This window comes from Xenopus laevis, chromosome 2S (assembly GCF_017654675.1).
Source record: "Xenopus laevis strain J_2021 chromosome 2S, Xenopus_laevis_v10.1, whole genome shotgun sequence".
NCBI lineage: Eukaryota > Metazoa > Chordata > Amphibia > Anura > Pipidae > Xenopus > Xenopus laevis.
In genome coordinates this window covers 117511183-117532361 of record NC_054374.1, presented here as the reverse complement: position 1 = coordinate 117532361, position 21179 = coordinate 117511183, and the positions used below count along the sequence as shown (strand labels likewise).

Here is a 21179-nt window from a genome sequence, read left to right as displayed (position 1 = left end):
TTTCTACTCTTAACCAATCACATCTCTTCTGCTTGCTGTCCTACCCAACTTTGTCTCCTACCTGTCCCTTTCACTGCCCTCTCCTACTTATCTCATCTTATATCTCATCCTGCCCACAATACTCCAGTACAGTACAGTATGTACAAACACAAACAATTTTATTCATATTCACAGTAAGTCTTTTGTGAACCAATGTATGTCTAAAATGTTGTGCTATTGTTTGAGTCCTAAAGTGCACCTAATGATGCAGTTCATTGCATGGCCAAAGGGACTCTGTAACTTACTAATATGTTTAAATGCATGTCTGGGAAGGTGGTTTTACTGCGAAAATCTAACACTTTGTTTCTTTGCTCATTCCTGCTTCCTTCTTCACTGTTTTGTTTGTTTGTGTCGTCCCATATATTTGTATTTTCATTAACTTTCATACTTGATGTTTGTTGCTGCATTAATTACTTACCAATCAGCATGGGGCAGAGACCCACCTTCCCTACCATACAAAAGCCATAAAACCCTCAATCTGACCAGTATGGATCCAAAACTTATAGGTTCTCCTGAAAATAAATGGATTGATGCAAGCAGATCACAAAGCACCTCCCTGAAAAAAGACATCCCTGACTCTGGTAATGTAAGTACTTTGCAATTTTCTATTCAAATACTGGAATTTTATTTGGCACAGTAAAGCATTTTATTTATATTGCTAATTCTGTATATGAAGAAAGAGGGTTTTGGTCTTCCCATATACAGTATACATATATAAAACCAATATCTCTTCTGTATTGACAGTTAAAATCATGTCTGTTGTCTTTACTTTATTATAGACAATTGTTTACAGAGCAGCAATCTGATGATCCCTCTATTCTACAGCATACTACTATTCTGTCCTGATTCGTGAGGGGTGCTGGGCTGCTCCTGCCATGAGGCAAGGTGAAAACCTAGCCTAAGCTAGCGGCCGGATACAAGCCTCTTGTAACTTTAAGAGACGTATTTCTGGGTTTTAACCCGGAAATTCGGCTCCGCTAATGAAGAGAGCGATATCTCCACTCATTGCACTAGCGATGTGGCTGATGTGTTTCTTTTGAAAGAAGCATTACATCCCTATAATGTCTTTTTCTTCTTTTAAGGCAACAAGTCGGTTGAATGGAATACAGGACTCAGCACAAAAAGGTATTTACACAGCCCTGTACATTTTCCATGTTACTGTTCTAATGTTTTGGTATATATATTACATTAATGATATTGTGATGGTAGACCACATAATTAGCTTGTTTCTGGCATATCAATTTGCAGTAATTCAAGGAGACATCTAAAAATACATTTTGTTAGTAAGTATTGCAAATAAGGGGCATTTTTATTAGTAAGAGGGTGTTAAAAAAATTAATTATGCCGCGCATTACTATATTAAATTGGTAGGTCACCTTTAAATTAACTTTTAGGGGCACATTTACTTAGGGTCGAATATCAAGGGTTAATTAACTGTCAAAGTTAAATCCTTTGACTTCAAATATCGAAGTCGAAGGATTTACCGCAATTCGTTCGATCGAAGGATTTTAATCCTTCAACCAAAAATTTGTTAGAAAGCCTATGGGGACCTAACATTGAGGTTCGGTACGTTTTACTTGGCGAAGTAGGGGGTCGAAGTTTTTTTAAAGAGACAGTACTTCGAATGGTCGAATAGTCGAACGATTTGAATTCAAAGTCGTAGTCGAAGGTCGGAGTAGCCAAAAAAATCACTCGAAATTCAAAGCTTTTTTTATTCTATTCCTTCACTCGAGCTTAGTAAATGTGCCCCTTAGTATGATGTTGATAGTGCTATTATGAAACAGTTTGCAGTTGGTCTTTATTTTTTGTGGTTTTTGAGTTATTTTGCTTTTAGTTTAGCAGCTTTCATCTGCGAATTTCAGCAGCTATCTGATTGCTAGGGTCCAATATTCCCTATTAGTACAGGTTAAATAGGAGATCATTTCTGTAGAATACAATGGGTTTAGAATTCCTGTTTAAGAAGAAGAAAACTCAGTGTATTCTGCAGAGCGTATCTGTTCTTTAACCTGTGCCAGGTGACCGACCCCTTTAAAGGGTACCTAAACTTTTTCCCCCATTGGAGGTGTGGGCTAACAGAACCCTCTTGATCGGGAAGCTCAACAGGGCACTTTTATTTTTTAATTTGTCACAGTTATGTAACGTTTCTGGTACAGAACCCTGGTGATAATCTTGTGATGCTTCGCATATTTCATGTTAGCTTTGAGTTAGGAGTTAACCCTTTAAAAGCCAGGATTGAACACACTCCCTTTTTACAGTGCTTTTTCACTAAAATGGTTATGCCAGAAATGACATAGTACAAAAGAAATTGCCATATATTATCATTAGTGTAGTACCTAAAAGAAATACATCTGTTAACTCTTCTTCATGACCTTTATAAATATTCCTGTTATTTTACATCACATTTTAATTTTTTAAAGATTACACACTATTTATAAAAAAATTTCCTTTGAGGTTCCACATGATCTTGATCTTTATTTCTTAATGCTCTGAGAGACGCTCTCTCCAGTACAGGATTGGAGAACAGAGGACTGGCTTTCGTATTACAGGCGTCGATAGTATAAAACACCAGAGCCCAGATTAGACAGTACACCTTGTAAATTGAGCCTGTTGGTAGATGCTAGGGCTATATAGGCAGGCTGGTAATTTATAAATCAGGGGCACAATTCATGTTTTAGGAACTGACTGCTTTTCAGTGGGAAACTTCAATTTAGCACTTTTGCTCTGTATTTGTGTTTTGCTTCTTAAAACAGGTCTTGCTGGTGCCCAAGCAGTTATTACTGCCTTTAGGTGCTATTGCCTGGAGACAGAAATCCTCTACCGGGCCACCTTACTTAAATATCTCATGAATGTAAAGGGCAGCCAGCTGATACTTCAAAGAGTTCTCAGGTGACATTGCTCACAAGCAGCTAGAAGTCGGATAAAACAAAAGGAGTGTTTGCTGGTACATGCTGCAGTCTCACTGCTAAGGGAGAAATTATATAAAGTATATCTTTTTAGGGATTCCCTGGATCCATGTCTTAGTTTGAGTTTCGGCTGAATCACAACACCCTTTACAGTATTCTGATTTGGTTAGGCCAAAAAATCTAAACCCAAAAGCACATGACTTAAGGCACTGGAAAAGTGAAACAATTATTTTTTTATTTACAAAGTATGCTTTTTTTGTTTTTTAATATGAAAATTGGGGTTCCGATTCAGTTCGGTATTCTGCCAAATATTAAGGATTTCGTAAACCTCTCTTAAACCAATGGCCAGGATCTAAAATTAAAGGGAGATCAGCATGCCCACAGTAATTTGTAATTCACAGCTACATCCATGACCATATCTAAATGACTTGGCCAACCTCCTTTTTTCTTCCATTATTTTTTTCCCCCTTATTACATTTGTTTTTTTCAATGTAAGTATTGTTTTCTTCTAAAGGCATAATAGTTTTCAGTTTTACTTTTTCTACCACCCCAACCATGGAACTAACAGTATTCAAAGAGATAATCAGCATTGAACAGTATAAACAAGCCCCTTCTTTTCCCTAACTGATGCCTGTGTCTCAGTCATACAGATAAGGAGGGGTTCACTGCCATTTTACTCAGAGTAAGATCTGATTATATGATTGTCCTCCTCGCACAATTGTTCGGAAGCATCAGTGTAAACTAAATTTTGCCCTCCATTTCAATAATGCATCTGTATGTAACACAGTCTCTTTTTATTGGGATCATGCTGAATACAAGTGTATTTCAACCCTGTAATCAAAACACTGAAGATAGTTAGAGACTTGCTTGCTCGTCCTGTTTTTTGCCTTTCAGAAAAAGTAGTAGATGATAAAAATGTAACGCAATTGGAAAATGCTTGGAAATGGAAAATGAATAAAGAATTTTTTAGAACCCATAAGAAGATGGTATAATTATTATTCATGGAGACATGTTTGTGCAGACTGGTTGGGCCTTTTCACCTTTTCTGGCATCCAACCTTTGTGTTTTTGTGCTTTATTTGGCACCGGTTGCTAGAAACTGTTTTCAAGATATGCTAGCCCATTAATGACCAAAAGCAACACTACAATTCTAACACATTGCCATTGCTCCCACTTTGCTTCCTGAACAAAAATTACTTTTTAATTATAAAGGATGCCATGCATTTCCACAGCAATGATGTTGGGTTAAACATCATGATTTGCAGGGATGGGTGAATTTTTTCACCTTGTTTCGCCACAAAAATGACGCCCATAGACTTGTACGGCATCGTGCGTCAAAAAAAAAAAAAGACGCGCAACAAAATTTTTTTTGACGCCCATAGACTTTATTGGGCGTTGGTGACATTTGGCTGGCGGCGAATTTTTGGCGAAAGGAAATGGGTCAAATTCGTCCATCCACAATGATTTGTTGTTTGGCCAGAACTGCTGACCGAGAACTGTGTGCATGGTGTTGTACAGTCATTTTGATCAGGGTTCAGTCTAATTTCTCTTTCTATGTGAGAAGAAGTGGTCTTTTGTGCACACTTTTTTAAAGACTTGTAAGCACCAAGGTGGATGGAACTGAATTACTATTTTCATCCAGTAATTTCTGTGTGCTATTTGCTATTTGCTGTTGTGCCCTGTACACAAAACACGCGTGTGTGTGTGCTCCCTTAAAGGGAACATTGATCTTTATCGCTAAATATTTTTTTTTGTAGTATTGCTCTTTTGCTCATCTCCCAATATTTACAGAATGAAATAAAGTAGCAATGCAAGTCATTTGATGAAGATGTTCTGTGTTTTTTTTTTCAATTAGAATCTGAATCTATTTCTTTGAAAAATAATAAAAGAAGGTCACAGTTTTTTGAGCAAGGTAATAAGAAAACCCTCTACCTCCCCTACCACTAGTCTGCCAGGCATCTTTCATCACGACTAACAATGGTGTTGTGCTCTATGCCACTGCTCTTTCTGGTGGAAGCAAATTAACATATATGTTCTTTCTTTAGGATCATCTAGTTCCTTTTACAGTTCATGGGTCTACTTATGTGGTAATGGGTGCTGTGTGTTCTAAAACCTACATCTTGCCTTAATAAATATACTACGCCACTGTGAAAGAAAAAGCATAAACAAACAGCGCAATTTTAAGTCTACATGGGTGTCCATTACAAAGTATCCCAACAGGACATCCTACAATTAGTATTAATAATGGTACAGTTAGATGCATCTCATAGAGAGGAACAGTTCACCTGGTCTTGTTTGCTTCCTGAATAATATCTTAATAGTCTGCCCATTCAAAACCCCACTATTGGCACCCCGTTCAGTTCTACCACAGTCTGTACTTTGATACCATTACAGAATGTATTGCAGTATGCTAAAATGTCGCTTGTAAAATAGGTGATGCACCAACTGTGGAACTGACGCACCCATATAGGGCTGTGTAATGTACTGGTTAGGACAATTGTCAAATGAAGCAATTTTAAAAGGCAGATTCATCAAAATGTGAGATTAGAACTCGCCACAATAAAACCCACTCACTTTCTGTTTATTCCTATGGGATTTTTTAAAAACATATTTATCAAATGGTGAACCCTATTGATAAATGTGATTCTAAAAATCCCATAGGAATGAATAGAAAGTGAGTTTAATGTGGGGATTTCAAATCTCACTTTTTGATAATTCTGTTTGATAATTCTGTTTGATAAAGTGTTTGTTACCCAGAATTTTGTAACTTAAAATTGCACCTCTATTCATTTGAAAGTGGCTAACATGAACATGCCAGGAACATTCCAATGTGGGGTAACAACATTCTCTAAAACAGTAATGGAAAAACAAAGTATTTTTTTAGAACAAGGTGGCATTTATTGGTCACATGCCTAAAAGCAGAGATGTTATTTATACATGATATACTGCACCTTGACAAAGAGTGTCTTTTCATTAAATAGGAGGATTTATGTACCAATCTACCAGACTTGGTCTAAACATTGTCTTTTAATGTTTGCCTTGGTCTAAATATTTTTAATTTCAGGGAAGGGTAGCAAAATCTGGAACTTTTCTGCAATTGTGATATGGGAATTTCAGTATTTTTATTTGGAGGATTTTTTTAATTTTAACACTATTCTTTGCTTTCACCGGAGTAGCTTGTATAATTCCCTCTACTCTACGTTGGCCTGAGTGCAGTTACACTCAGTAGATATTGACACAAAGCATATGAAAGGCTGACATTGTCTGTCAGTGGAGCTACAAACAGAAGGGATGGTATGGGCTGTGTAGCCTTAGCCTAAGGGTTGCAGGGTAAACAATTCTCTCTATTCTGCACTTTTTTTAAGAGACTGCATCGCACCCACTGCCTGCCTTGGGCAAAGGGGAACAAACTGGGAGTTTTAAACAGGACTGTCTGAGTTTGGCACTCTGTGGATTGTCTAAAGTGTCCCTTATTTGTAAATAGATCTCTTTTATTGTGACACAATAGTTCAGTCAAGTTCTTTTCAGTGTTCTGATATTTTGTTCCTACCATATTAGGTGGTGTTTATAGTCTTCTGCAAATTGAGTATTAAGGTTTTACGTCATTTCTACATATCTTTAAACTTGCTATAAAAAATACATCATGTATGCCCTTAACAAATAGACCAAATATGCAGGGGAATGCTGTTTGTATGGCTTTTTCTGTTATGCTTGCCATTCTTTGCATGCTTCCTAATCTGCGTGTCTTTGTTTGCCATCTCTCGTCTGTCTGTGTGTGTTGTCTGTGTTACATGCACGCTGTTGTTGTATCTTTGCACTTTGATCAGGTGTGTCCTACGTGAAGCCTGTGACCTTTCCAGCTGCTATTCTGCTACAAGCCTCATTACTCAAATCCAGCAGCTGTGGGAGAGTGATAGGAGCTCTATTTTACTTACAGCTCTGGGGATGCAAATTGCTTCTGATTTTCATTCCCTACATTAAGTGTATATGTGAAACACAATCTGTTACACTAAGGGGGTGATTTAACAATGTTTTTGCACAAAAAAAAATTAATTATATTTGCAAAAACCTGAATGTTTGGTATTTATTAAGCACAAAAAACTCGAATGCAAATCTTCGGCATCTAGAAGCTTGTGAGTTCAATGGCAGTTGTCCTAGGCATAATTCAAAATTTTCTTTTTCGAGATTTTCAGGGTTTTTTTTTTTAACTTGTTACACTATAGAATTTTTCTTGTTTTCTTCATAATTGTATTCAATCAAAGTTTTTATATTCTGATTTTTAATAAATAAACAAACATTCACGTTTTTTTAAATTGAGTTTATTTGAAGTAGAAAAAAACTCACATTTGATTTTTGATAAATTAGCCCATAAAGAGTAAAGAAAATGTAAGACACGATAACTTATTTTTAAACTCGTATACTTATTTTCTTTTGATGTTATGTTGTTTTAAACAAATAATTTGCATTCATATATGCCAGTATATTAAAGTAATCCTACAAACACTGTAGAACCACAAGTATTTTGCCTGTGTTATTCATTTGTATTATAATACACAAGCCATGAATATTTTGTAAATAATATCCTTATAAATGGTGCTTAGCTATGTCACCAGTTATAATCAGTCATTTCTGTCACATGACTCACTGAATTTTGTGTATTATACTAAAGTACTCCCTGTTGAAAAATATTTGCATTTTAGAAGGCCTTCAGCCTTGTGCTTTATTATGGTCATGGAACTCCTCAATAACTTATAATATCCTTATATTTTACAATAGGGGTACTTTATTCACTATATAATTTTATGGTTTCTGTAGAGTATTTTAAGTGCTCGCTTCCATCCTACATATGGTCCAGAACTTCAATAAAACCACAAGAGATTATAATTAAACTTTATATATTCCACAGCACAGTACAAAGATTTTATATCTGTCATGTCAATTCCAGTCCTAAAGGACTTTGCAGTCTAATTGCCCCATAATATCCATTCATGTTTGCACTTTGCTCACTTTTCATTGAGTATTCGGTAACACTATACCGGATCTCTTAGAAAAAAATCAAGGCTACGTTTAGGTTGGTATAGGAAGATTTTAGCAATATGCCAAATTTGGAACTAAATAAATGTTATATTACCTCATTGTGCAGGTCATATACAAGGTCATTTTAGTGTGTGCATATTTTATATTGTGTATGAGAATTGTTTTTTCCTTGTCATGATATAGTTTTCCTTTCTTTCCAATCAACTAATAGGAAGTTCGGATTCTTCATTACTTGATGTAAGTAACTCATCTGTACGCCTTATAGAAATAGCACAATACTACTGGATCATGTTCATCTACCTGCAACATTACTCCTAAAATCAAAAAACAGGCTTATAGCATTTCAGGCATACTCAAGAGACAGAAAACTAATAACCAGAATGTCTTTCCTGTGTTATTATTTTTACTTACCAGATGCCAGTTCCTTCAATTAATGTATCAACACGTCGGTCTTGGGATCCAGAAGATGAAAGAAAACGTCAGGAAAAGTGGCTTAAGGAACAAGAACAAATTCTGCAGGTAGAAACCAGTGAAGCTCAAAAGGCTTTGTATTTAATTGTTGTTACGTTGGTCAAAAGAGTTTCTAACATGGACCAAAACAACAAATGTTTTTATGTAAAACAATAAAAAATATATTTTCCCACCAGGAAAAATACAAACTTGAGCAAGAAAAACTGAGACAAGAGTGGGAACGTGCTCAAAAGGAAGCAGAAAATGAGAGATTTCAGCAAATTCAGCAAGTGAGTTATACTCTCTGCCACATTATTTGCACTCAGCTTATCTATTTTTCTACACTGTGTAGTACTACATATATTTATTCTAACATTTGAGAATATATTGCTAATTCTAATCAAAATTCACTGTGCATAATGTTTGTTACATGTATAAGTATGTGTAGGAAACCTGTTTGTTCTGAACCAAGTTTGCACAAACATATTGGCTTGCCTTTTCATTCTTCTATGTTAAGGGAAAAGGGGGACATGTTTAGTTTAGCAAATGTTTGGCCAATTTAGACTGCAAGTAATACCAAACAAGGGAAAGTTCTGTCAGTAGTTAAACAGATTTTAAAGCTTTTCAAATATTTTATGCACTTTTTCTGTAATTTTTATTAACAAGATGTAAAACACACACGTTGCTATCCAGTTTAACATTTAAGGTAAAAGAAAAGGGGATTAAGTAATTAACTTGGGTCTTAATAATAAGTTGACCAGGTCACCACTTGGCCCTGGGGAGCCTTACTTAAAGATATATTGTATGCCAGCAATGATTAGAGTTTGTTTTTGCAGTATATACTTAATGGTTTGATGTAGCTTATTTAAAGGGATAGAGCTCTTTTCACTTCGCCATGAAAACCGTTTTCCAGCATTCATCAAGCCTTGAATGTCAAAATGAACATTCTATTGAGTTGTGAGTGCTGGAAGTTTTGTTCTATGGAATCCTAGCACCCTTGGAGTTATACAGCTTAAAAACCTTAATTGATTAAATTGAAAAATAATGCATTTTATTTTTGAATACAGGAACAGGCCCCCTCTAGCTTGCCCGTAATATCACAGTCATCATACTGGAAAACATTTGGCTCTGAGGTATCTGATGATGTGCAGAGCAGTGAAGAGGAAGACCGACAAAAAGAAAGATCATCAGAGGAACTAGAAAGTGAGAGACAATGGAAAAGAGCAGAAGAAGAAAGATTAAAATATTTGGAAGCTCAACATCACCAAGAGGTAGAAGAACAAAGACGTCGTCAGTTGGAACAAGAAAATCTGCGTCACCAGGCAGAAGAAGAAAACCGCCGTCGCCAGGCTGAGGAGAGTGAAAGAAAACGTCAGGAGGAGGAAAGAAAGAAAAAGGAAGAAGAGATACGTTTTCACAGAGCTGTTGAAGAAGAAAGACGGCGTAAAAGATTCCAAGAAGAAGAGGAGGAGCAAAGACAAAAGTCAGAGAAAGATGCTAGGTAGTCATCTTGTCCTCCATAAACCTGTACTAATCGTTCTATCAACAAGGTTCATAATATAAACCTAATGATAATAGATCTATGGTCTTTCAGTATGGACCGTGGTTATTCTGGGTTATTTTAAAAGTCAAAAATGTAGTGAAAAATGTCTATTTTATATAGTGCTAAAAATTATCACGCTTAATCAATTAATCATTGCCAAAAGAAAGATTTAAATGATGAATCATGGGGGAGTGTAGCATGGTCGATTTTTGAACCAATTATGTCTCAGGCATAGGGGCACTTACTCCCCAGGATTCCATCATTTATACAATTTTTCTGTAATGCTCATTTGTCAAACAAAATAAAAAGCAGTGTTTAATGTTAAAATGTCATCAATATGGCATATAACTTTAATGGGCAGATTTATCAAGAGTTGAATTTAGAGTTCATGGGAGTTATTTAAAACTCACATGAACGTGAAATTCGACCAACTGCAATTTATCAACAAATTAGAATTTTTAAAACTCGGGTGAGTGAAAATGACCCGCAAACTCGAATCTAATTCGATTCAAGTTAGGAAAAAAACTTGATGTCAGGAAGCCAGCAAACAACTCTAAATTGATCCCAGGACGTCCCTCATAGGCTAAGACAACAATTCGCAGTTTAAGGTGGCAAATAGTCAAATTCGAATTCTGAAAGGGCTGGTGTATGATAAATTTACGAAAATTGAATTAGAATTTTTTTTTTAAAAAAAAAAAAAAAAAAAAAAATCAAATTGAATTGTGACTATAATCCCTAGTCGAATTTCACAAAAAAACCTTGAAAATTTGAATTTCATAATTCTAATTCAAAATTCTAATTTTCACTTTGATCTTGATAAATCTGCCCCTAAATTTCTCTCTCTCTCTCTCTCTCTCTCTCTCTCTCTCTCTCTCTCTCTCTCTCTCTCTCTCTCATGTGTTTTTTATATCAATATTGCATATCAGGTTATTTATTTTCAATTTAACTGATAAGAAGGGAGCTCATATAATTTTTTTTTTGTTTTTTTAGGAATAATGTTGTTTTAAAATCGGATGATTCTCATACCCCCGGCAATGGTAAGCATGCTAGTCCTCTCTATTAATTTAAAATAGGTTTTATATTTTTTTATTCCGTTAAGATCATCTATCCCCTACAGGCTTTTCCATTACAATGACTATTACACCTTATAAAAAAATACAGAGGAACAAATATTTTTTTTCACGTTTCTCAGTACATACAGTATGGAGATGTTCCTGTTTACCAATTACCCCTTTAAGTGAACATTCTAAGGCTGATTTACTGGCGCTCATATGCTAATCAGAAATTCTTTTTTTTAGAAGAGATTTATTATTATGACAACAGCCAGTATTGTTGTTTTCATATAGAGATATCTATTTTATGTTGTGCTGTACAAATGATATTTTAGGCATAGTGAATTTCCAGTACTATTGCCCACTGGTATCCAAGCAGTTTTTTAAGGAGATAATTTATCATAATCACTGGATCGTTAACTCAATTTTGCCTTTGAATATTCAAAAATCTGCTTATATGCAGTCCATTCTGTATATGTTTATTGATACTCATTGGTGTTTCTTAAGGAACATATTGTGCTGTTGTCAGTGAATAGGACATTTATAGACTATTTTGCTGCCAGTTGGAATAGGTAACAGGAAAACTTTTTTTAAGGGCTTGGTTTATTATTTTGTCCCCTGAAATGTGCAGAGCTTCTGAGAAAACCATTATGCACAAGCCATTAAGTGATAAAACTTCCAAACAGATATTTTTTTTTTGAGTGTTTCCTATTTTTAGGATTGGGACACTGCCTATCCATATTGTAATATTATCTGCATAACTTGTGTATGCCTGTCTTTGGAATTCCCTGCCACAGCCTCCCCTTCCCTCTACACTCTCAAATGCCCTCTAATGTACGATCAATCATCAGAAGTCCACATACCATCTGTATCCTTTATACCAACTTTATGTCAATTGTTATCCAACCCTTTATATATTGTAAGCTCTTGCGAGCAGGGACCTCTACCTCCTACTAACTTATGATGTAAGCCTTGATTGCTAATTTATTGTAAGACACCTATTTGTATTTTTAAATATTGTAAAGTGCTGCATAACTTTCAACTACTGTATAAGTAATGATAATTATTGATACAAAAGTGCATTTGATGTACAGGAGAATTTTTCCAGAAGTGACCACGGTCTTTCTATTCTTTTCATCATGAAGCTATTTTTTCATAGCCAAACAGTAGAAAAAAATGTATATGGTTACCTCCCAAATCAATGATTTACTCAAAACATTAAATAGGAATACCTGGGAGGCCGCGGTATGGCTTAGCCCATTGGCTGATTGAAGATGAACAAAAAAGAAAAAACATCAAGTTTTCTCAGAGCAGTGTGCCATCAGAATTGGAGGCCAAGAGAAAGCAAATATTTAATCAGATGAAATACCCTGAGCTGCACAGAGGTGGGAGAAAGTCTTTTAATGTTCCCCAAATTACACACAAATCATTAAAGAGAAAAGTGAAATCTGACCAATCTTGTGGTAAAGCTGTGTGTGTCCCTGCGTTGATTTCTGCACCCGTCAATCCCATTAATCAGCAAATATGCTTACTCTATTTTAGTGCTGCACTTTTTAATCATTTCCAGCTTTGACACATTTGTAAAATGAGGCTCAAGAGTAATTTCCCTCTGCCTTTCTGCTGATCAGCTTTTTGTGATGCGCTGAAAAGATTGCTGCTACTGAACTATTCAAATCATTCAAAAATTCTATTCGTCTTTTCTGTAGTAAGTCACAGGCAGGCCTAGCCACACACATTTGGTTTGGAGACATATTCTGTTGACTTAACATTTTATAGCAAAAACTGCTGGACTTGGATAGTGGGCATTTCAGAGTTCATGGCTAAATGGTTGTATTATTTTAACTGTTGTTCTCAGTTTTAATAAATGAACTAATCCTGCTGGTACAGATCACTCTGCTCACTCTTATGCTGGCCATATACAAACTGAAAAAAATCAAGCATTGTACAATTTCTGGTACATGTACTGTATGGTGGCTCTCTCATCCCAAAGTACTATGGATATCCATTGGTTTGGAGATTGGGCTAGAAATTTTTATCGATCAATGCACCATGTTGGCCAGTACAGGTGCATTGACAAATGTGGATGTAAAGAGAATTAGTTACTCCTTTTTACTTCCTACTGTTCTGATCCTTCAAGCTGTTTACCAAGACACATACACATACTGTGTAGGTCCCTCATAAGCTGTCGGTGTAGGTCCTGGGCCAATCTGTCAAATAGTGCCAGAAGCCACAGGGCATAAGGCTGCCTTTAGCATTAGCATTTGACCACAATCACAACTCTTATACCCAACAAAAGTAGTTGTGAGAACTTTTGCTTGAGAATTTATTTAGGGCCTAACTTTACTGTAAATCACTATAAATCACTTATGCTTTTGTCACTAAGTGCTTTTAAGGATGTAAATATGGAGAGAAAATGCAGGGACATTTAATTTTAAGTTTTGATTATTTTGTTTGTTTTGTTTAAAACAACAGATATCCCATTGAAAATGTCCTAAAAGTACAGAAATCCATTTTTTTAAATAGGGAACTATCACAAAAATGAACATTTAATATAAGCTTCAGCATACTGACATACGAAACGTTATAAATACAATCAATTCAATATTCTGCATCTTTTCTGAAACAATCAAGACTATTTTCACTATCCCTCTCTCAGCATCTGTTTCTCTTCATTCTGTCTTTATGCAGCAGTTGGGTGTCAGATATTCATTGACAGATCCAATATATCTTATAGGGGGGCTCCCTTTCCTAGCAGATGTATTAGCGCTCACTCAAAAAAACTGATTCCAATACAAACAAAATCTAACAAAATAACTGCTTTTTTTTGCACAAATCCCGCATGTAGAGAGACAGGATTTCTGGCGATTTTAATAAAGTGAGCTCTAATACATCTTCTAGCTAAAAGGAGCTCCCCTATAAGATATATTGGATCTAACTGTCAATGAATATCTGACACCCAACTGCTGCAAGAAGACAGAATGAAGAGAAACATATGCTGAGAGAGAAATAGTGAAGATGAACTTGATTATTTCAGAAACAGTACAGAATTTGTAATTGATTGTATTTAAAAAGTTTCTTATTTCATTATGCTGAAGCTTATATTAAAATTAAGTTTTGCGATAGTTCCCCTTTAATAAATTCAAACGTATGCTTTTTTCAGAACTATAGTTGATGCTGTTATAGTTGCTGTCTCAATTACCAGCTCAACTACCAGCTTGTGTGTTAAGGGACATGTGTTGGCATGGCAGAAGCAACAATAAAGAGTTAACTGGATAACAATAATATTAGATTTAGTTCAGGTCATGAGGAATCTGCTCTTTTAAAGTTGATCTGAATTTACCTGAATGTTGGCTAGAAATCTTTTTCTGCTTTGTTCTTCTTTTGCTCCCAATTAATTATCTCTCTTGTTAATCTACAAGTCTGTTCTAGTTTTGAAAAAAGGCAGGCGATAAATGTTATATTTTATATTGTAGGAGATCACACTGATTCTGGCCCTAGTGAGAGCACAGGAAGTATGCAGCCTCGAACATACAAGGAAAAATCTCAAGTTTCATCAGAAGTGGAGAGGCAGCGGATCCTTCAGGAAATGAAGAAAAAGGCATCGCTCAATAATGACAATAGCTGGATTAGGCAGCGCAGTTCTAGTATGACAAAGGATACGTCATCCCTTCCTAACTATATGAGAAGGTAGACAATGTGTTTAACTTCACAGAACTAAAATGATAAACATGAAAGTTACAGTTCGTTTGTAGTGCAAAAACCCCCATATGTAATATAAGGCAGTAAGTTTGCCCATGACAACCAATAAGATTCTTGCATTTAAACAGATGACTAGTAAATGTTACCTGCTGATTGGTTGCTATGGGTTACTGCCCAATGGCAAACAGCCTTTTATTACATAACCCCTTATGTCTTTCATCAGCCTAACCTACTATGTAAATGTATCAGATGCCTTTGAAATCCACAGTAGACAGAATATGCCCTTTTTGTGAGAAATAACTGTACTTGCTTGCTGTAGTCTTTATAGATCTAACCACAAACAAATTGAGCCATCTAGCCACAAACAAATAGCTTGTTCATCTCTACTACTGTTTGTCTATATCCAAAGCCCATTATTTTGAAACCTGTTATCCAGAAAGCTCCGAATTACGGAAAGGCTGTCTCCCATAGACTCCATTTTATCCAAATAATCCAAATTTTTAAAATTGATTTTCTTTCTCTCTTTAATATTAACAGTATCTTGTACTTGATCCCAACTAAGATATAATTAATCCTTATTGGAAGCCTATTGGGTTTATTTAATGTTTACATGATTTTCTAGTAGACTTAAGGTATGAAGATCTAAAACCCCAGGTCCTGGCATTCTGCATAACAGATCCCATACCTGTAAAGCTTAAAAAATATTTTCTCTTTCATTCCAGAGGGGAATCGTTCGATAACCTTGACTCCACCTCGGGTTTGCAAAGAGTGTCACCTTGGGCAAATCAGTCCTCATCTTATAACTCAATGTCATCAAGTCAAGACTTCAGTCGACCTTCCCAGGTTGTTTCCACGTCTAATCGTACCTTCTTGAGCAATTCATCCAATAGTTTGCCACAGTCTTCTGCTGGTCCCCTTAAGAGTGCCTCTCTTTCCCAAACCCAAACATCCAACCAGCAACGCAATAAGTAAGTAAATCCACTTGTAGTCCTTTATTAACTTGATTTTAACTGTATTTACCTGAGATTCACAGCTTGTATACACAAGATTCTATATACAGGTCATTGGAACTTGGACGGATATGGAGACAATGCTATGTTTTTTTGTTAATGAGCAAAACATTCAGTATTTTTTTATCCAACTTTTTTATTGCAAAGCATTTCATAATGTAGTTTCCTTTCATATTGGTACTCTGAGCAAAGAAATATAACGCCAAAGTCTCAGATGATTTCTTACATTTCCCACCATCCACAAGGATTCATGGGCTTTGTTCATCCTTTGCTGACACACTTCTGCATTCCAGGCCATTATAGAATTCAAAGAAAGGCTCAGTCATATTTCCATTCTATATCTAGGTCAGTGAGTGGGAAGAAATTGTGCTCTTACTGTAATAACAGTCTGGGCAAAGGAGCTGCCATGATCATCGAATCTCTTGGTCTTTGTTTTCATTTACAGTGTTTTAAGGTGAGGCATGTACATAAATCTGCACAATACTTAATGTTTGGTGCTGGTTGTGGGTCGCAATACTAATCAATCGTGCTTCAGACATGTTTCCATGAAACATTCCTAGTGTATGTTTACTGTGTTCACTCTACAATAATAAAATACTTTTGCCCTTACTATATAGCAACAATTAGTTTCCTTTTTATATATGTAAAGCTATGTTCCCTACTGCAGTTAAGTGAAACATAATTACTAGAATGAATTTACCTTTTGCTAGTTAATGCTGTGTCTTGAGCTGACAAGTGTAGGCATCCATATGAAATGCTCATATCTTTGGGGACTTGCACTTGGTTAGATGTTAAAAAAATCCATTTATAGCTCACAAATAATGAGCCCTTTTTTTAGTTGAGCAGCAATGAGTTCTGGAATCCATATATTTAGTAAGTGTTAAGTGCCAATGTTTTTGGAAGTACTATCAAGTTCTCTATAAGGAGACAAATATGTCACATATTCACTGTAAAATAGTGGTAGAAAAGGGACCTATTAACTAGAATTTGTATTCAACACTGCATTTTAGTAATACTGTACATAAGTGCAATATTTATGAGTAGGTAAGTGTCAAATATCTTTTCACTAATAGGGTATGCTCCCATAGCTTGAAGTGGATAACATTTATGTCACTGTGCATGGGGCATTCACCCACAATTAGGGGCAGATTTATCAAGGGTCAAATTTGGAATTGGAAAAAACTTTGAAATTCGACCATCGAATTGGATTACTTCGACTATGAATGTCGAAGTCGAAGTTTTTTTTATCGAATTTGCCCGTTTTCAGTCGAAGTCAAATCGTTCGATCGTACGATAAAATCCTTTGAATCGAACGATTTCATCGATCGATCGAACGATTTTACTTCAACTTCTAAAAACTTAGCCAAATGTTGGCTATAGGTTCTAGAAGGTCCCCATAGGCTAACATTGCAATTCGGCAGGTTTAAGGTGGCGAAGCGCCAAAGTCGAAATTTTTTAAAGAGACAGTACTTCGATTTTCGATTTTTTTACTTTGAGTCGAAGTCGAATTTAGGCCTATTCGATAGTCAAATTACCCAAAAACTAGTTTAAATTTGAAGTTTTTACATTCAAAAAATCACTTTGACCCTTAGTAAATCTGCCCCTTACATTTGCTACATATGTAAAAATAATCACAAGCTAAACAGGCAGATTAATTTGTAGTTTTATAAGTTTATTGTTTAGTTCAAAAAGGATTGTTAAAAAGTGGGTTTGTCTTTAGAAAGACTCCTAAAGTTCTTGCTGTGCAACTGTCATGTTGAGCCAATATGTTTAAAGGTGGGCGGTTCACCTTTAATTTAACTTTTAGTATTTTGTAGTATGGCCCATTCTAAGCAACTTTTCAACTGGTCTTTATTTTTTATAGTTTTAGAGTCATTTACCTTTTTCTTCTGAATATTTCCAATTTTAAAACGGGAGTCACTGACTCCATTTAATAAAACCAAATGCTCTGTAAGGCTACACATGTATTATTGTTGCTATTTTTTTATTACTCATCTTTCTATTCAGGCCTCTCCTATTCATATTCCAGTTTCTTATTCAAGTCAATGCATGGTTGCTAGGGTAATTTGGACCCTAGCAACCAGATGGCTGAAATTTCAAACTAGAGAGCTGCTGAATAAAAAAAGCTAAATAACTCAAAACCCACAAATAATAAAAAAATGAAAACCCATTGCAAATTGTCTTGGAATATCGCTCTCTACATCATACTTAAAGGTACACAACCCCTTTAAAAGATGTGGGATCTCTATATTCTATAAATAAATGTAATAATACAGTACAGTTTTAACTCTTGCTTATTGTTTATATATAGGTTAAAATAAGTAGGCAAATATTTTTTTTAATTAAAAAGAGAAATTATCGGACCCCTGCTAATTTACCCAAAAATTCACTTTCAGGAGTAAAGGAGTATTGATTACCCAATTGAGAAATAACTTTATAGAGAAAAATAGTAAAAAAAAAACCTTTTCATCTGCTTCTTGATCATGGATTTGTCTGTCTTCCCTATACACTTGGTATCAAATAATTCTCTTTATTGTGCGTTGTCTGCAGCTGCCTGGTGCTGGCTTTTACTAACAAATTAATCACATTTTCTTATTCGTTTGTATAAATGAATTGCATAATCTCCTTGGTATGTCCGGTGGTTCTACCTGTCACTGCAACTGATTGGCTTTGGCAATTTTGATTCATTCTAGGCTTTGTATTTGGTGTGCCTAACCTGTTGCTACTTAACTGCTGTTGTACTACAACTCACATCGCCCCCTGGGGGCAGTTGTAGTTCAACAGGGTCATCATTGGAGTTCCCTGATCTATCCTACAGTAATGATCTGGTGTTTCTATACAGTGCACTGCATGTGAGACCGACCTTGGAGGCTCTGAATCTGGAGCTGAAGTCCGAATCCGCAACAATGAGCTGTACTGCAACAGCTGCTACATCAGATTTAAAAGCAAGTACTATTTATTTTATTATCTGTAATTGAACTTTAAAGCACGCAACCTGTGGACCAACTGCCTCTGGCTAAATTCTGGGTTTGCAGATTAATAACTCCTGGGCAATGCTGTGTAAAACATTGGAGACCAACAATAGCAACTATTTAGATCTTAGTTTTTTATTTTTCGAACAGGTACTGTAGGTTGTGGATTTGTGTTTATAATAAAATATATATGTGAAGGCCCTAGCAATATAGCCAACTATATCATAAAACCATGCTGGGCGTGGCCAGCTAAACAAGGCTGTAAATGGCACTTTCAACTTTCCCATAGCCTGGAATGAGACCAGAAATAGTTGTCCCTTGTATTAAAATCTGCAGGAAAGTGTGAGTGTATAGCAGCTCTTTTAAAAAAAACTACCATACGTGCGAAACTATAGTTTCTAACTTTATTAAATGACAGTGTGGCAGCTATTTAAATTGGCAATGTTTGATGCTCACTTTAATTGACAAGCAGTGAAACCTTTTCTGCTTTATTTGGATTTTTGCCCAGGGTTCCATTGTCTCTACTTTTCTGGGATATATATATATTATTTTCTATATCTATGATATGCAAACAGAGGTATTTCCATGTCTGGAAAGTAAGCCATTCAGATTATTAAATGCTCAGTAGCCGTTTGACCCCTGGAAATATATTTAATGGAGATCTAAATATTAAACGGGGAATACATTTAAATGAAAGCTCCTTCCCTCAACTTTACTGGGTATTAGTTGTCAATGATTCCTTATCATTTCAGAAGCTATTCTGCTATCAAAGGCAGATTTTAGAGTAAAGAGAAATAAATTATTCAACTGCATTTGGATGTTTGTTTTCAAGCAACCAGCTTGCTTGTTCGTTGCAGTGGGTGATTTGAAATGCAGCAAACTTTGCTCCATTGGCTTCAGGATAAGGCACTGTGGCTGCTTTCTTTGTCCTTCTATAGATTGCTGACATCTCCTTCTTTCCATGCGTTTTATCCATTTATCATAGTATCCAGTGACATAAAAAGTGTATTAACAGTCAAGCCATTGCTGTGTTTTTCAGTGGGGCAGCCAACCTCCATGTGAAGAAACTGTCAGCTCAGAAGCGCTTGAAGAAGTAGCAGAAGAGGAAGGATTGGATGAGGATATGAATGTCTAGCAAAGTGCAATTGCTCTTTAAACATCTATTGTTGTAGGTTTTAGCAATCTTGAATTTTTGTATTGCCTCTTGCATTCGACCTTTCCCTATGAAATATTTATAAAAAGGTAATCAAATCTAAGATATATTTTCAGTGTTCTGAATGCAGTATGTAAAGATAAAGTCTCTTTGTATTTTCTAAATATTTTTTAATCTTTCTGCTTTTCCACATTTTTTTGTCATATGAAGAGATTTAGTGGAAAAATAAAACTAGTATTTAAGAAACAATGTTGCAAAACAATTACAGAATGTACTGTTGCCGTCTATAGAACAAAGTGAAATCAAATGCACTCATTCTTTAAGGTGTTTTTTTTTTTTTTACTTCCCTCCACACATATTTATGTTCGCTAAGCATTATATAAGTACCGTATACCTGCTTCAGGGTGAAGGTTGTACACGCTCTTCACTTTACAGTATTGAGTTCTCTTTGCAGAAATCTACAACTGAAAGATTTCTGCTGACTGCTGTCCCAAAAAATGATTACTGAAAATAAATGCTTCTTTTCCTAAAGGCACTCTGTAAGAAAATATTTACTGATTTTCTGTTTTTTTATGTAAATAAAAATTTATTTTGACTGCATTTAAATCAAACTGTTTGTTTGCTTGCATGTTTTCATCATGGGATGTAATACATAACCCAGACAAAAATAAAGTTGAAAAACAAAACAAAAAATAATGCTACGGATTTGTATCAGTTCAAGGATAAAGCTACAGTAACTCACAAACTAGGCAACATTTGCTCATCTGATTCATGCGGAGAAGTTGGTAAAGCTATCGGCGTTAATGGCAATTTATTTGCTTTGATAAAACACAAATTTGTGGCTTTTCATCTGAAATCTGTGTTGTGTGTTATGCCACAAGATATGACTCTAAGGGACAAATGTATCAAGGGTCGAATATCGAGGGTTAATTAACCCTCGATATTCGACTGGGGAATTAAAATCCTTCGACTTCGAATATCGAAGTCGAAGGATTTTACTCAAATAGTTCGATCGAAGGAATAATCGTTCGATCGAACGATTCGAAGGATTTTAATCCATCGATCGAAGGATTATCCTTCGACCAAAAAAAGATAGCCAAGCCTATGGGGACCTTCCCCATAGGCTAACATCGACTTCGGTAGCTTTTAGGTGGCGAACTAGGGGGTCGAAGTTTTTTCTTAAAGAGACAGTACTTCGACTATCGAATAGTCGAATGATTTTTAGTTCGTGGTCGAAGTAGCCAAAAAAATCACTTTGAAATTCGAAGTTTTTTTTCTTCTATTCCTTCACTTGAACTTAATGAATGGGCCCCCTCATGTGT

The 21179-nt window shown here is 35.6% G+C and overlaps 1 protein-coding gene across 10 annotated transcripts in view; it reads left to right on the top strand.

The window, feature by feature from the left end:
• The window catches only part of lmo7.S (LIM domain 7 protein S homeolog), a 95284-nt gene extending 74742 nt beyond the window's left edge, over positions 1-20542 (top strand). For 3 of the 10 annotated variants that reach the window (XM_041582919.1, XM_041582917.1, XM_041582923.1), the window contains 14 exons: positions 465-625; positions 1122-1164; positions 4797-4853; positions 8190-8215; positions 8393-8497; positions 8626-8718; positions 9496-9929; positions 10962-11008; positions 12250-12408; positions 14497-14710; positions 15445-15690; positions 16078-16186; positions 18575-18677; positions 19744-20457. In XM_041582919.1, the coding sequence (XP_041438853.1) occupies positions 465-625; positions 1122-1164; positions 4797-4853; positions 8190-8215; positions 8393-8497; positions 8626-8718; positions 9496-9929; positions 10962-11008; positions 12250-12408; positions 14497-14710; positions 15445-15690; positions 16078-16186; positions 18575-18677; positions 19744-19766 (1820 nt within the window). In that variant the 3' untranslated portion in view covers positions 19767-20457. 10 annotated transcript variants of the gene reach the window in all.
• The last annotated feature ends 637 nt before the right edge of the window (positions 20543-21179 follow it).